This window comes from Rhinopithecus bieti, unplaced genomic scaffold (genome assembly GCF_001698545.2).
Source record: "Rhinopithecus bieti isolate Rb0 unplaced genomic scaffold, ASM169854v2 scaffold_31548, whole genome shotgun sequence".
NCBI lineage: Eukaryota > Metazoa > Chordata > Mammalia > Primates > Cercopithecidae > Rhinopithecus > Rhinopithecus bieti.
The window spans coordinates 154,342-171,617 of NW_016814470.1; the positions used below are offsets into that span (position 1 = coordinate 154,342).

General features: G+C 45.3%; 1 protein-coding gene across 1 annotated transcript in view; it reads right to left on the minus strand.

Moving 5' to 3' along the window:
- Nucleotides 1–17,276, minus strand: part of LOC108514753 (thrombospondin type-1 domain-containing protein 4-like) — a 201,659-nt gene that overhangs the window by 115,281 nt on the left and 69,102 nt on the right. Inside the window, exon 4 of the mRNA XM_017851208.1 lies at nucleotides 2,495–2,856. Coding sequence (XP_017706697.1) covers nucleotides 2,495–2,856 — 362 coding nt within the window. The remainder of the gene's footprint in view (nucleotides 1–2,494; nucleotides 2,857–17,276) is intronic.

Below are 17,276 nucleotides of genomic sequence, written 5' to 3' on the forward strand. Positions count from 1 at the left end.
CATTCCTCCCAGCCTCAGTTTCATTGTTTATAAAATGTGAATAATAGTTTCTGCCTCACAGGGTTGTGTAACTGTAAATGTTGTCATGCATTTGAAAGAATGCCTGAACAGAAGGCATGCTTCAACATGGGAGCCCTTGTCACTACTATCTCATCAGACTGCCTTATATTGAAGGCATCTAGATGTGCATCTTTTCCAACCCTCTAGAGTAGTGGTTCTCAAACTCTAGGCTATATTAGAAGTATTTAAAATGAAGATACATAGGACATATAACTGACCTACAAATCAGAATCCCCGTTAGGCATAGGAGATGGCGTGGACTTGGCAACTCTTTTTAACAAGCCACCCACTCCACGGCAAGTGATTCTGATACGTGCTCACTAAACTTGGAAAATTCTGCTAGACAATATTTGATTCCCAAAATCTTTCCCATGGAAACTTGAGTCTCCAAAGAGCTTCATCCAGACCAGTGCTTCCCAAACTTGGCTGGAATGGAATCATACCAACATCTGAGGGTGGCCCCTAGAGATTCTGATGCTGGTTTGGAGTGTGATGTGAGTGTCAGGGTTTCTAGAAGATTGGAAAAAAAATTCTAACGGTCAGTCGAGGTTGAAAACCACTGTTCCATTGGATCTTGACCCCAGGTTTCTATACCTCTGAGGCTTCAACCAAAGCAACTCAGATTTTACGAGTGTTGTTACATAAACTAAGCCTCCATCTAAGATTGATTTTGCAGAAAGGATTCTTCTGCTTAAAAACAAAATAGTAATTTTGCAAACAACTGCTCTAGCCTGTCAGTAAGAGCCATGAGGTCCCAAAACCTGGCTTTTATTCACCTTTGTGTATGTCTCAGGGTCTTACAACATAGTAGATGTTTAATAAATATCTGGTGGAAGGTTGAATGGTTTCATTTGTTATCTGACTCCAATTAAGTTTCCTGTTGCCTAGCAGAGCAACCTAACAATTTCTTAAACATCTAAACTCCGACAGCCTTTGCCTCAAACCTCAAACCCGAAACAGAGAGTAGAGCAGACAGCCATCCTAAAAACATGCTGACATTTCTCCTTGGGGTCAAATATACTATGCAAGTACCTAATGACTGATGAATATAAGCAAATGTGATTTTCATCAGCCAGGAGGAGCATGACATTTGTAGGCAGCACAGGCCTCCCAGGCTAATATTTGGATTATTTCATCAGTAACTGTCAAATCACAAGAGCATGATAAAAACTTGCAGGAACTTCATAGTAAACAGTTTAACTGGCCCCCGTCAATACATTTGAAGAAAAAAATTTCCTGCTGCCAAAACACACAGGCACAATGCCTGCAGCACAGGCCTGTGGCCAACAACAGCCTGATCCTCAGGCAGCTCTTCTAGGTTCTCAACCACAGAGGCTGTCAAGAAGCCTCTTTCCCACTCAGGCCCCACCCAAATCCAGCCCTCCATCCCTTCAGCTGGCACCCACAGGAGGATGAGTACTGCAGGGATCTGGGGGTGAGCAGCACCACCTTCAAAACTCAGTTTGTCCACTGGCTCTAGGTCCTCTGATTCCTCATGTGTAGCATCTATTTCATCAGGGCTGGGCATTAACAGGGCTTGACAAATGAATTATGCATTTCTTAAGCACGGAGAGCACATCTTACACTTTTTGTTCTTGTCCATGTTTGTTTTTTGTTACTGTTTTTGCATTAGTATTCCCCCAGGATCTATCAGGAACCTAGGCACTAAGACACCCAACAAATACTGAGGGATGAATGCAGTGATCTGTTAATATCTATTGCTTCACTCACTGACAAGCTCTTCTCAGCACCTATATCCCTACCTTTCCCAAGGCACTGCCTACTTTGGCATATTTATGCTTCTTAGAACTACACCACTATTTTGATGGCACTATGCCATTTCTAGAGTTTACATTTTATGGACTCTGAAACAGTTTAGGTCCTTAGACATATCCTTAAACCAGTGTGTTGACTCAAAAAACTTTCGAGAAACTTACTGGAAAAGTTCACAAAATCTGGAAGCCTACAGCTTCGGAGCATTCTAAGACTCCAAACATTCAACCTATCCTAGGATTGGCAACTCATATCAGCTCTCGGGTTAGATACACGTCCTCTTGTCTTGTGTCCTCAGCTCTAATCCACACAACCTGAGGATCTCTCCTTCCCGGCACCAGGACAGCACTCCCCTCCTGCTTTCACCCCTCTAGGAGGCCTCCCTAAAATTCTTTGTAAGGGCATTCTCAGAATTAGCCTCGCTTTGAAGATTATTCAGAACCAGAGTGAGGTGGGAGTGGCCTCAACGCTTTACAAGGCTGCAAAATAAATCAAAAGGTGAAAGGAGCTTCGTGGAGCCCAGAGCTCCTTTCCACCTGGCAGAGCAATGCATTAGTCGCACTGTCTGTGGTGCAGAGCAGCGTCCGAGGCAGGGGCAGGGACAGGGGCAGAAACTGGGACAGGGACAGGGGGAGGGACACAGGCAAGGGCGTGAGTGTACCTTCTGTCCGCAGTGACTTCGCGGCCCTGGGGCTGTGGGTGCCGGCTGCCCCGCAGCACGGTGGGGCCCTGGCGGCTGGCGTCCGTGCCGGCCAGGGCCGGCGTCTTGTCGCCGCTCCGGTGTAGTGGCACCGACGTGCGCACGGCCGACACCACGTGGTCCGCGAAGGCGCGCGTGGGGGTGCCAGGCCGCTGGCCGCCGCGCAGGCGGTAGGAGCGGGGCAGGCAGGGCCGCGTCTGCTCCATCACTCCGCCGCTGCAGCTACGCGAACAGGCGGACCAGGGGCCCCAGGCGCCCCACACTCCCGGGGCACCGCCGCCGCCATCCTCAGGGGCGCCCTCTGCCGCCATCCGCTGCGGGACCTGCGAAGACAGAGGCGGGTTAGGGCACCAGAACACCAATTCTCTCTTCACCGGAAGAAGGCTTTGAGCAGGGTCGACTTATCCATCAGGCACAAGTAGGCACAGTCTGTTTCAAAGAGGAGTATTAATACAATCCAGCCTGGCTTAGAGTTGGTTTTTGGAGGAAAGAGGGCTCCGCGAAGGCAAAAATGGCTAGGGCCCGAAAGCCATAATGTGGCCCTGGCTTTGGGTGTCACGGCCTTGGAGAGCTTCAAGTGCATGGTACCCTCACCTCTTATGTGGTTTCAGGAGTCCCACTTAAGCTCCAACTCATCTTCCAGATTCCCGCCAGAGGGACCGGACTTCCTGCCTTGTGTCTCCCTGACGGAACGGCAAGGAACCTAACACAGTGGTTGAGAGGCCACCGCTTCAGAGCCAGGCTGCCTATGGTTCACATCTCTGCCACCACACTTCCTAGTGTGTCAGGAGTTTGTTCCTTCCGGTGGGTTCGTGGTCTCGCTGACTTCAAGAACGAAGCTGCAGACCTTCACAGTGAGTGTTACAGCTCTTAAAGGTGGTGTCATGGACTTTCTTCTTTCGGGTGAGTTCCTGGTCTTGCTGATTTCAAGAATGAAGCCGCGGACCTTTGCTGTGGGTGTTACAGCTCTCAAAGGTGGCACAGACTCCAACAGTGAGCAACAGCAAGAATTTCTGTGACGAGTGAAAGAACAAAGCTTCCACAGCATACAAGAGAACCTGAGCGAGTTGCCTGCCGCTACTGGCTGGATGGGGCGGGCAGCCAGCTTTTATTCCCTTACTTGTCCCCACCCACATCCTGCTGACTAGTCCATTTTACAGAGTGCTGATTGGTCCATTTTACAGAGTGCCGATTGGTCCATTTTACAGAGTGCTGATTGGTGCATATACAATCCTCTAGCTAGACACAGAGTACTGATTGGTGCGTTTTTACAGAGTGCTGTTTGGTGCATTTACAATCCTTTAGCTAGACACAGAGCCCTGTGTTTGGTGTGTTTACAATCCTCTAGCTAGACAGAAATGTTCCCCAAGTCCCCACTCGACCCAGGAAGTCCAGCTGGCTTTACCTCTCACTGGTAGTGTGACTGGGAAGTTTCTGAATCTCTCTGAGGCTCACTGTGCTTTAAAGATGGATAGTACCAGTACCTATCTTGTAAGCTGTAATGGGATTTAAGTTAGGCCATCCATGTGCATAGCAAAGAACTTGGCACTAAACAAATATTTGTTAGTAATGATAATAATGTCCCTGCTGCCATGGTGCCTTGGAAGAGGTGAAAAATGTCAGAAGGTTCAAAAGCTCTATCCAAAGAGTGATCTACACCCTCACTTAACTGGTCATTTCAGAGACCTACTGTGCCAGGCTCCTTGCCAAGAGCAAGCACACTGTAGTTTATTCATTACGCAGACATACTCTGAGCACCAGCTGTATGCCAGCACTGAGCCAGGCCCAGAAGACAAGGGGAAACGCACCACAGGTCCACACAAGTGGCTTAGACCCAGCAGCAGATGAGCTCTATGCAGCCAGTACAAGATTGTGGTAGGCTCTTGGAAGGGACTGGCTGTCCTGGCTGGGCAGGGTGAGGGTGGGGAGAATTGAAAAGACCTCAGAAGAGGAAACAGGAGTCACAGTCATAACTGTAATTGTTCAGGCACCTACTCGGTGCCAGATTACATAGCTTATCTCAAGAAGAGATCATTCTAGGTAAGCCAGGTGGGCCCTAAATCCAATGACAAGTGCCCTTATAAAACATGGAAGAGAAGACACGGACACAGACACAAAGGCAGTGTGACCCCTGAAGCAGAGATTGGAGTAGTGCAACCACAAGCCAAGGAATGCCTGGAGCCACCAGAAGCTGGAAGAGGCAAGGAAGGATTCTCCCCCTAGTAACTTTGGAAGGAGCGTGGCCCTAGTGACACCGATTTTGAACTGCTGATCTTCAGAATTTCAAGAGAGTAAATGTCTGGTGTTTTAAGCAATCCAGTTTGTGGTAATTCATTCTGGCAGCCCTAGGAAAATAATGGAGTGTGCTTATACTTGGAGAACAAGGAAGGAAAATGGGCCGGCATAGGCCGCACTCCTCCTCTATGTCCCATGCTGCGCAGACTGCACATGTGTAAATGGCCTGGCTCTGCGGCACAGGCAGCACTAGTGCCAGTTCCACGTTCCAGGGCCCCTCAGCACCCCTAGCCACCCAGAGAGGTTGATGTTATATGGCTCCTTTTAGAGGGAAGAAACTGAGAACCTAGGAGACTTTATGACTTGTCCTTGGTCTCAGGCTAGTGCAGGGCACAGACAGGACTAAAATTGTCTCCCGACTCCTGGTCTCGTATTCATTTTTCCCCCTGCAGCATGTGGCCTCCTTGCCTATGTTGTTACTAGAAAACAGAAGGTTAAAATGAGTAGAAATAAAACCACTTCGATAATTGTTCTAGTGGAAGGATCACTGGGATAAATGAACAAAGGCAGAAATACATTTCTGGTACATTTGGAGATTTCAGTTATCCACCGCCTCCTCATCTCTCATTAACACAGATAACTAAGACACTGCCCATAATAGTTGGATTAGACATGCAGCTATACTCAAAATCCACTTCCTAGAACTAATCCCACCCTTAATTTAGTTCCTATTGCCAAATTGGGCAAGGTCCCTGGGGGAAGAAAACATGAAACCACATTCCGTCCTATTCTATTCATAATAATTCTCTAATTTATAGTCGAATTATGGTGAGTGACTTGAAATTCCATTTGAGTCCCCATGGTGGGAAACTAACCACATGCTCCAGAATTGTATTTTTATAGTATGTAGCCAGAAACAAACAAACAAACAAACAAAACATAGAAAACAGAAAGGAAGGAAGGAGGAGAAACAGAAAGAAAAAGCCAATCAAAGAAAAAAATGAGGGGATGAGGGCTTGAGATGTTAGCCTGCTAGTTGCATCGACCTCCCAGGCTCCCTCCACTCCTTCCTGATCCTCCTAACAATTCTCTCCCCTTCTTCTGTTCTGATAGTCAAGGAGTTTTCTGTAAGGCAAGATGCAACACGGGATAACTTTCAAGATATGTTTCAAGACATAATATTCCTAAAATTAGGACGAACTAACAGGATCTCTGTTAGTGGCAGGCAGCAAAACCAAATAATAAATCATGGTAAGAGACAAAAATAACTGAACCTTGAAACTTTATAATGTGCCAGCGTGCTGCCCCATCCCCAATACATACTGACATGTGAAGACCGATGCAGAAAACCTGTTCTAAAATGCACCCTAAACTGCCGGTTTTCTTCATTTATAAATAATTCTAACAAATCAATAAGAAACAGACAACACAGTGGAGATAGGAACTAAGGGTATGAACAGGTGGTTCATAGGTGTTGTGGACTAAATGTGTCCCTCCCCACCATTCATATGCTGAAGCCCAAATCCTCAGTATGATTGTATTTGGAGGTGGGGCCTTTGGGAGGTAATTAGATTTAGATGAGGTCATGAGGGTAAGACCCCATGATAGAATTCATGTCCTTATAAGCAGAAAAGAAGCCAGAGTGAGGAAGATAAACCAGTTTTCTCCCTGTCTCTCTTAGGCCCACTCCCCACCCCACTATGTGAGAACAAGGGAGAAGGCAGCCCTCTGCAAGCCAGGAAGAGAACCCTCACCAGGAAACCAAATCGCCCAACACCTTGATCTTGGACGTCCCAGCCTCCAGAACTATGAGAAATAAATTCCTGTTGCTTAAGCACCCAGTCTATGATTTTTTTGTTACAGCAGCTCAAGCTAATATACAATGGGAAAATAAATAATATATGAAAATTGTTTAACATCACATATAGTGAAAATAATGCAAAATAAAGCACCAAAATTCCATTTAAAACCCATTAGATTAGCGAATATTATAAAGTTTGACAATACTGACATGGCAAGAATGTTCACTGCTGATTAGAATCTAACTTTGGGCAGCTTCTTGGGAGAGAACTTTACAATACCTATCACAATTTCTAATGCACATACTCTTTCACCAGCAGCTCTACCTTTAGTAGTTCATCTTACAGATATACTCAAAAATACTGTATAAAGTTATATATATATACACATAAAGACTTATATTGCATCATATTTTGTAAGAACAACAATGAATAAAAGGAAGCAACCTAAATGTTCATGAATAGGAGCTTGGCTAAAATGAAATCTATCCAAACAATGGAATGTAATTTATCTGGTAGGATGAGGTAGATTTATATCTGTTAAAATGGACAGTTCTCCATACATTTTTTCACTATATTAATTCGTGTAAAAAACAAAACAAGAAATAGGACAGTATAAGAGAATAAACCTCTTTGTTGATATCACTTTTTTTTTTTTTTTTTTTTTTGAGACGGAGTCTCGCTCTGTTGCCCAGGCTGGAGTGCAGTGGCCGGATCTCGGCTCACTGCAAGCTCTGCCTCCCGGGTTCACGCCATTCTCCTGCCTCAGCCTCCCGAGTAGCTGGGACTACAGGCGCCCGCCACCTCGCCCGGCTAGTTTTTTGTATTTTTTAGTAGAGATGGGGTTTCACCGTGTTAACCAGGATGGTCTCGATCTCCTGACCTCGTGATCCGCCCGTCTCGGCCTCCCAAAGTGCTGGGATTACAGGCTTGAGCCACAGCGCTTGGCCTGATATCACTCTTTAAGTGTTCAGTTGAAACATTAAAAAATCACTGATATTTGACCATTTTTGATGTACAAAAATGCAATTTCATATGATTAATACTTTTTCATATGATTCAATCTAATATGAGTAGTTTTCCGACCTTGGCAACTAACAGAGCCCAACTAGAAAATCTTTTCCCACCAAACAAGGCAGTAGGAATGATAAGGCAGAATGCAGTATGTCTCTTCACCCACCCCTCACCACTTCCTATACTAGCCAGTTGCCCTGGGGATCACATCAACACCTTGCAGCAGCTGGCAAGGCCTATTAGTAGGTGTTTGACAGTGACACCAATAACAACCATTTATTTAGTAACAGAATGCAGGGCAACCAAAGGCTAATTACTTTATGCATATTATCTAATTAATCTCAAAACACCCACCTAAAGAAACTATCATCATCTCCCTTTACAGATGAAAAACTGAGGCTTAGAGTTTGTTTCTAGAGTTCAAAAAATTCATAACTGTTCATGAGCACCCAGGATACCTCCTGTGATTTGCAGCAAGGCTTAGAGTGACCTTAGGAGTGGCTAAGATTCTGCACTGTGTACATGTGAACAGAAGGTCACAAAAATTGGAGTGATTGTGTTTGAATGACTTTATACTCAATGTATTAATCCATTTTCATGTTGATAATAAAGACATACCCAAGACTGGGCAGTTCACAAAAGAAAGAGGTTTATTGGACTCACAGTTCCACAATCATGGTGGAAGTTCACGTGAAAGGCACATCTCAAGAGAGAAGAACAAGAGAAGACAAGAGAAGAAAATTGTACAGGGAAACTCCCCTTTATAAAATCATCAGCTCTCGTGAAACTTATTCACTATCATGAGAATAGCACAGGAAAGACCCGCCCCCATGATTCAATTGTCTCCCACCAGGTCCCTCTCACAACACATGGGAATTGTGAGACCTACAATTCAAGATGAGATTTGGGTGGGGACACAACCATATCACCCATAGACTGGTGGGTCCTAAGAAAATCTAGGGTAAAGTTATTTAAATGATCAGAAAAAGAAAACAAACAAAAGAGATCTTCCATTATGGAAAACAACATGCTGGTGTAAGGAAAGGAGTGGAGGATGAAGTTCACATTGGATGGCTTCAGCCTTCTATGAAAGAGGTAAGGTCTGCCACTGAGGGAAGGGAAGAGATATGCTGGAGGATTACAGACAGAAGAAGCCCAGTGGATGAGCAAAAATACCCCTTATCTGCCCTAACTGCTTTAACACAAACCCTCTGATACTCACAAGATTCATTTTAAGGATGTATATTTCCATTTTGCAGATGTAGTCATGGAGGTTCAGAATGTCCGTGTGGTCTAGTGGATGATGTGGGCTTTGAAAATATATGTGAGATAAAACAATGCGTATCTGCTAGTATTGCTTGGTAGATGGAATGAAATAGCTAGGAAAGGCATCTAACATGCCCCCAGGCCCCCAGCAGGGACAGAGGAAATCTCCACTTGGTCCCTTCATTGGGAGAATGTACATTACCATTCAGAAGCTTTATAACGTGTAAGACACAGATCTAACCCTATAATCAAATCAGTGCTCTCTCCACTTCACTGGAGGTTTAAAAGGATGGGGGCGAGGTGGGTGTCAGGGTAACATAACAGAAGAGGAGCTTGTTCAAAGCACACATGCCATGCTGTGACCCTTCCCCCCAGAGATTATGACCTGCCCCGCATGGGGTGAGGCTGGGGTTAGGGGGGCCATGTATTTTGGATGAAATCCTCCAAATCTGATATCCCCCTCCTCATTTAAAAACTACTGCTTGATATTATGGTGCCTCTCTAAATAGTCATGATGGGGCATGAGCCAGGGAGAAGGAAACAGAAACGACTTCCGGGGCCTGGCGAGGTAGCTCATACCTATAATCCCAGTACTTTGGGAGGCTGAGGCGGGTGGATCATTTGAGATCAGGAGATCGTGACCAGCCTGGCCAACATGGTGAAACCCCATCTCTACTGAAAATACAAAAATTAGCTGGGCATGGTAGTGGACGCCTGTAATCTCAGCTACTCAGGAGGGTGAGGCAGGAGAATCTCTTGAGCCCAGGGGCAGAGGCTGCTGTGAGTCGAGATTTCACCACTGCACTCCAGCCTGGGCGACAGAGAAAGACTCCATCTCAAAAAAAAAAAAAAAAAAAAAAGAAATAGCATCTAGAGAAGTTAGAGAAGCATTGTAGTCCCCTTCCCATTTAACTCAACTTGGGCTGTGCAAGAGACTGTGACAGTGTTAGAGGAAAATGGAAATCCCCCCAAAGACTTTGGATTTGGAGCTGGATGCCCTAACTGACCACATTTTGAGATCAGCTCTATGGAGGTGTTGGTTAATGTTAGGCAGGGACCTTTGCATAAATATATATCCATAGGAAGGTGTATATATGGGGCAGCATTCCCCTTTCCTTGTGTCTTTAGTCACCTCTCCACATTGGATTAAATGTGGTGGGAATGTATTCAGGGGTCCTACCAGCTAAAGCCAAGGTGGGTCAATGGACACTTCCTCCCTGGAATTTGAATTTCCAGCAAATTGGCCAGCAGACCAAATGTCTTTGGGTCCTTGGCTCCAGCAGCAAATCCTTTGAACTCGCTGTTTATGCTGAGACCAATCCTGTGCAATTGCTATCTGATGTGCCTCACTTCCCATCTGCTTCCTAGACTCATTATTGTAAATTTCCTGTTGTTTATGTTAGTTTCTGTTGCTTGCAGTAAAGAACCCTAAATGATATCTAAATCAGTGGTCCCCAAACTTTCTGGCACCAGGAACCAGTTCCATGAAAGACAATTTTTCCACAGATGTGGTGGTGGCGGGGGTAGGGATGGTTTCAGGATGAAACTGTTCCATCTCAAATCATCAGACATTGGATTCGCATAAGAAGTGTACAACCTAGATCCCTCACATGCGCAGTTCACAATAGTGTTCGCGCTCCTGTGAGAATCTAATGCCAATCCGGATGTGACAGGAGGCGGAGCTCAGATGGTAATGCCTGCTGGCCCACCGCTCACCTCCTGCTGTGCGGCTGGGTTCCTAACAGGCTGCAGCCCAGTACTGGTCCACAGCCCAGGGTTTGAAGACCCCTGAACTAAATGATTGCAAATATTATAATATACACATAAAATGTGGTAATCAAAGTAATGTGAAATGAACTGGGTCTGCCTTTGGCACAGGACTTGGAGGAGAGAAAGCAGCTACTGGAAAAAGCAAAGGCTGGGAGAGGTGGTCTGGACTTGGCAGAAGTCTCATGATTAAGCGAGCCCAGGGCAGAAAGAGTCATTTAGCGGCAGTAATTGACCACAGCCAGAGTAACTAGAGAACCATGGTCTCCATGAAACATCATGGGGCCAAGTGAATCAGAGGCTCACAGGAGAGACAGCAGGCAAGCTTTGAGAAGAACAGGAGAGGTAATTATCAGAGCAATTGTGGATGGGGTTTATTTCATCATAGCCTTTTTATGGGAAATGAACATAAATGAACAAAATATAAGGATGGTCAAATAAATGAGGGTCAAATGACTCCACGAAGCATCATAATCATAAACAATACAGAGCAATATGGAAATAGTCTTGTAATACAATATTAATTGAAAAATGTCAAATACAAACTTATAACGACACCATGATTATAGTAATGTAAAGATTCTGTAGCATAGGAACAGAGCCTGGAAGGGGACATGGAAAAATGAAAACATACGATCTGTTACTGAAGCTGGACCCAGGGTAAGTTTTCTTGTAATTTAAAAAATTTCAGTCATGGTTACAATATTGCTTGCTCAATAAATAAAAATAAATAGATTAAATGGAGAAAGATTTGGAGCAGATTGTGGAGAGTGGGAGGCACAGAGTGAACTAAGAGTTGGTGATAGTCTTGTCACAGAAAACCCTGGAAATTTCTCATCGCCACCAGTAAATTCATAACCAGGAACAGCTCTCAATGTTTTCAATGGATTTGGTTTCTGTACTAATGTGAAATCATGTAAGGTTTCACTGGTTTCTAATTCTCTTTCTACAAAATAAACCTCCCATCTGTTATTCATAGAAAACGAGTCACATGCAAAGTCGGAAATTCTAAAGTCTCATTCTAAGAGAGACTGGAAAAAGTAGGTTTAGTTTTAGCCACATAACCAAGTCAACATTCTAAAGCAAACGTTTCAAAAATACACCTTGAAGTTCGAGCCCTGAGAACAAAGTTTTGGGAACCTGAGAGCAAATGAAAGCAGGAACATATAGCTGGCTGCTCAGCTAGGACAACCTGGGGCCCGTGCAGGAGCTCGGGGAGGTGGGACCACTTCATAGAGAATCTCCAAACTTAGCCGGACACCGTGGCTCATGCCTGTAATGCCAGCACTTTGAGAGGCTGAGTCTGGTGGATCACCTGAGGTCAGGAGTTCCAGACTAGCCTGGCCAACGTGGTGAAACCCTGTCTCTACTAAAAATACAAAAATTAGCCAGGCGTGGTGGTACACACTTGTAACCCCAGCTACTCGGGAGGGTGAGGCAGGAGAATCGCTTGAACCCGAAGGAGGAGACTTTAGACATTAAATGAGACTTTAGAATTTCAGACTTTGCATGTGACCCATTTTCTATGAAGAACAGATGGGAGGTTTATTTTGTAGAAAGAGAATTAGAAACCAGTGAAATCTTACATTTCAAGCGAGGAGGAGGAGGTTGCAGTGAGCCGAGATTGCACCATTGCACTCCGGCCTGGGCGACAAGAGCAAAACTCCGTCTCAAAAAAAAAAGAATCTCCAGACTCCAGCCAGATCTAAATTCAGGATTATCACCATGGTTTTCTCTGAGACAGATGATTTCATGTTACATCTTGATCAACTATCTAGACTCTGACACGACACACTGCCAACGGCCCCACATCTTACCTTTCAGCATTCATGTTAATGCCAGCAGCTGCAGTATCAGTGTGAGAACCTCATAATATGGAAGACAGGAGCACAATACATTTAGCCTTGATGATTGGATCAGAATTGCCCCAATAGTAATTATTATGTAAATGAGTTCTACAAATGCATTTCAGGAACAGTTAAATGAGGTATTTGCACAAAACCAAAACGAAGGAGGAGTGGGTAGAGGCCAAGGGAAACCAAGATAAATGAGGAATGAGAAAGCCACGCTTTAGAGAAAATGTGAACCACTCAGAGCAAAGCACCACTGACATGCAGCCACCCAGCAGCTAAGCAGTTCTGAGTCTGGTGTTCTGCACTTTCCAGCTCTACCCAAAGGCTTTCTCTCAATACCTGTGTCCTCCCAGTTGGAAAATTCTCACAGTAAATGATCTCAGACACACAAACTCCACAATACTCCTCCAAATATATGCTATTGAGTGTTTACTCTGAACACATAGACATACCCCTGTCCTATTTCTCCTACTGCTGTGCTATGCTTCTCAAGGTAAGAGCCACAGGGTAATTTGCAACACAATCTACCTGACGTGTAACTTGAGAAATGCAGATTCCTGGCTCCTACACCAAACCTAGTGAATAAGAACCTCTGGGGCAAGTCCCTGAATATGCATTTTAAATAATCTCCCCAGTGATTTGAATGCATCCTCTGGTTTGGGAATCACTGGCCACTGGACACCCCTATGTGTGACTCAAAGATGAAAGGGCCAAACTGAGCTCACCCTCCAGGCTTTGGATTTGTACCATAGGCTGCTACTTCCTTAGCCCCCAAATGCTCTAGCCACATGATTTTATTACCCTCAAATTTCCTGCATGTTGAACCACCCCTTCTACTTCTGCCATTCAAGTTGAGGCCAACTCAGAGTTTATCATATAAGACAAGGAAACATTCATGGACTGAGAACTGCCCCTCACATGATATGTAAACTAAGCAGATTCCACTGGAAATACTGTATACTTTTAATAAAAGAGGTATAACGCAAACAGGAAATGTAGAAAGATGAAAGAAGAGGAAAGGGTGGACTCGTGGGAAGCTCTGGACTGGACCCTGCAGGCTGGTCCCAAGTCTGCTGTCCCTCTCTTTGTGATCTGAGGCCAGCCGGTCTGTGGCTCAGGACCTCAGTTTCCTTATCAGTAAAATGAGCTGGTTGGACTTAATGAGGGCTGAGGTCTCTTCCAGTGCTAACAGCCTCAGATTTTTCCTGGAAGCACACTTACATTTCTTGCTACTTATTGATTCGCTTCAAGTACCACAATAGGGAGAGGCAATCCTAGGTTGTACCCAGGGCTCCCCACTGCCAGCAAAGAGGCTCTGAGCACAGATCTTCCCTAAATGCAGTGCAAAGGAGGCCCGGATGCATTTCCATGATCTTCAAAAGCAGGGCCTAGCCAAAACTAAGATGCAATGAGGTAAACATTTGGATGTGATCTGCATAATCGGAAACACTCTTCTTTCTGAAATTGACCTGACTCTTTCATCACCAGCCACATGGAAATTGTACTTCGTTGTAACTAGAAAATAACACAGAGCATGTGCCTTGTACCCATTCGGCCCTGTGTTGCTGCACAGTTACTCAGGAAGCAGAAGCAGATGTCTCTGTGCAGTACCTGGTGTGGTTTCTTTTTGGGCTAGCCTCATGCTCTCCACGGCAAGTGGCTATTTGCAACCCCAGCCAACTAGGACAGTCAAAATAACGAGGAATGCATGAAATAAAGAGTGCTGGCTTCTGGACCCAGAGGCTCATTTGGGGAACAGCAATCTTCCAGCAGAAGAGTCTGCCTGGTGACGGCTATCTGCATCTGGGTCAATATTCAGCACTCCCCAGGAAGCCCCTAGGATCAGCAGGCCGCTTAACAAAGGCAAGCTGAAAGCATTTTCATGGAAAGCATCAGCATCCAGCACAGAACAGAGCACACAGCAAGTGTTCAACAAACACCTGCTGAGTGAAAGAGGCTGCAAATGGATTGAGATTTGACGCTACCCAGATTCCCTGCCTTAGCCTTTCCCTCACCCACTCAGGCTTCCCTGTAACACCAAAGGTATTTTTTTATAAGACGGAGTCTCGCTGTGTCGCCCAGGCTGGAGCACTGTGGCACAATCTCGACTCACTACAACCTTCGACTCTTGAGTTCAACGTTCAAGCGATTCTCCTGCCTCAGCCTCCTGAGTAGCTGGGATTACAGGCACACACCATCGTGCTCAGCTAATTTTTTTGTGTGTATTTTTGGTAGAGACGGGGTTTCATCATGTTGGCCAGGCTGGTCTTGAACTCCTGACCTCAAGTGATCTGCCCACCTTGGTCTCCCGAAGTGCTGAGATTACAGGCATGATCACGTCTGGCCACCAAAGCTATTTTCTTAAAACCTAGCCCTATTGTGTTACTCTCTTGCTTACCAATGTTTCTTGGGTCCTCACTCTCCAAAAGATGAAATCCAAAATTTTTCTTTGTCGTGGCATCCTAAACCTGTCACCATCTGGCCTCAGCCTTCCTTTCCAGCTTCAACTCGTCACTGTCCCCCCATGCTCACACCACGCAAGACGTAGGACACACCCTCTCTTCCTGCCCACCTTCACCTGGCCACCTGGCCGTTCTCTCAGCTCCAATGCTCTCTCTTCTCCTCTTCCTATGAGCATACCTTTCCCATCCAAGTCAAGCAGTCTCTCTCCCATTCTCCAGGGCCAGTACACACCCTTCTCCATAGCACTTACCACCTGGCACTGTCATTATCTTTATACACAGCTATCTCCCCACCAGCACTGTGAGCTCCCCAGGGCAGGAATTATGTCTTATTTATCTTTGTGTTCTACTCACTCTCTCTAACAGAGAGTCTGTCACCTGGCAGGCCCTCAGGAAATATTTGAGGGACAGGTGAATAAACCCATGGATGAATGAATGACAAATTTCCCAATGGCTTGGTCTCCTGCCCACCTGCTTTGTGAAACATCAAACACCTCCTCTCCCTAGCAGCACATGCCATGTTCAGCCACTTGGCTGGTGACCTGATGCCTCTACTATTTTCCTCACTCCATGTGCCTAAATGTCAGGAAGCTGACAGTCTAAAGAACAGTTCTGTCTCTTCAAAGCAATCCATTCAGTATTTGACCCCCAGCTATCCTCTGCTTGTTGAAATGCTCTCTCTCCTTGACTTTCAGGACACCATATTGTCCTGGTTTCTTCTAAACTTCTGTCTGTCTCTTTGCTGGCTTCCCCTCCTCTACCTTCCCCGCAAATGCTGGAGTTCCATTCTTGGTTTTCCACTTTTTTAATCCAAACCTTCTTTCAGGAAAGACATTGTAGCACGAGCAATGATCTTTATGCTGATGTCTCCCCTATTCATGGATAGCCCCCAAACTCTCTTCCAATCACCGGATCTACATTCTGAAAAACCTGGTTGAAATATCTACCAGGGTGACCTAGGGGCTTTTCCTACTCCATCTGTCACCTAATAAGGACATGAACACCTGCTCCATCATGAATTCTCAATCTTCTGACCTATACAGATGTGGTCCCATCTCCCACTGCCCTCCTCCAATTGGACACAAAACCCTGCCAGTTCTACCTCAGAAATATTTCCAGACTCTGTCCCACTTTCTCCAGCCCACAGTCCATGGTTTGGTCCTCATTCCCAATCTGCTGTTACCTGATCTCTACCCATCCAGTCCCTCCTCCCCATACTTCCATGTTCATGGTCATTCCTGAGCTCCTCTCCACCTCTAGGACCACTCCAGCCCCCAGCCAGGTTTATAAGGCCCTTCCTTCTTTGGCCTCCACCTGCAGCCTCCCCACCAGCACATCCTTGTTCTTAACTTCTTACTCAACCACGCCAAGCCTCTACATCACTCTGTACCTTGGACGATCTCAAAAGCCCCCCTTCTCCCCCAACCTTACTTTACCTGATAAATTCCTGCTTCTCCTTTGAGACTTGCCAAATGCTATTTTACACCCTCTTTACTCCCAAGTAAGGATGGTGGCTCTGCCCTTTAGGCATCCACTGTGAATACACTATATTTCACTATAATTTCTGTTTTTGTGTGTCCCATACCCCAAGTTGTGAAACAAAATCAGGTATAAATTCCTTACACCTATTTTGCTCTTACCCAACTACAAAACTAAAAACAACTTATGAATGAAATAACTACAAAACTGAAAACTAATAAAAATTCAAATTAACAATACGAATTTAATGGGATGGATGGTTAATGGGATGGGTGGTTAATAGACATCGCTGGGCATGATTGCAGGATGTATTTAAGCCTTTTAAGTTTCACTTATTGACAGATTCTTTTGAATTTGAGCATGACAGATCATCATTTGATTTATTTTTTTTCTTTTGAAAAATGAACTTGTTTTAAATTACCCATCCATTATTTTGAAGGGCTAATCCATAAGGCTAAAATTTAAAATGCTGCTTAATGCAAAAAAAATTCACTAATATTTAGCACTACACTTATTGCTAATGAGCTACTGTGAGCTGGGCCACAAAAGACAGAACCTGTACAATACAGCTGAAAGGTGCACATGCCATGATCTCTGTGGGATGGAGTCTTTGGAGATCGGTAACCCTTTCGTGGATTCAAAATTTAAAAATCTTTTCTCCCAACCTGGCTGACACGGTGAAACCCCGTCTCTACTAAAAAAATACAAAAACTAGCCGGGCGAGGTGGCGGGCGCCTGTAGTCCCAGCTACTCGGGAGGCTGAGGCAGGAGAATGGCGGGAACCCGGGAGGCGGAGCTTGCAGTGAGCTGAGATCCGGCCACTGCACTCCAGCCTGGGCGACAGAGCGAGACTCCGCCTCAAAAAAAA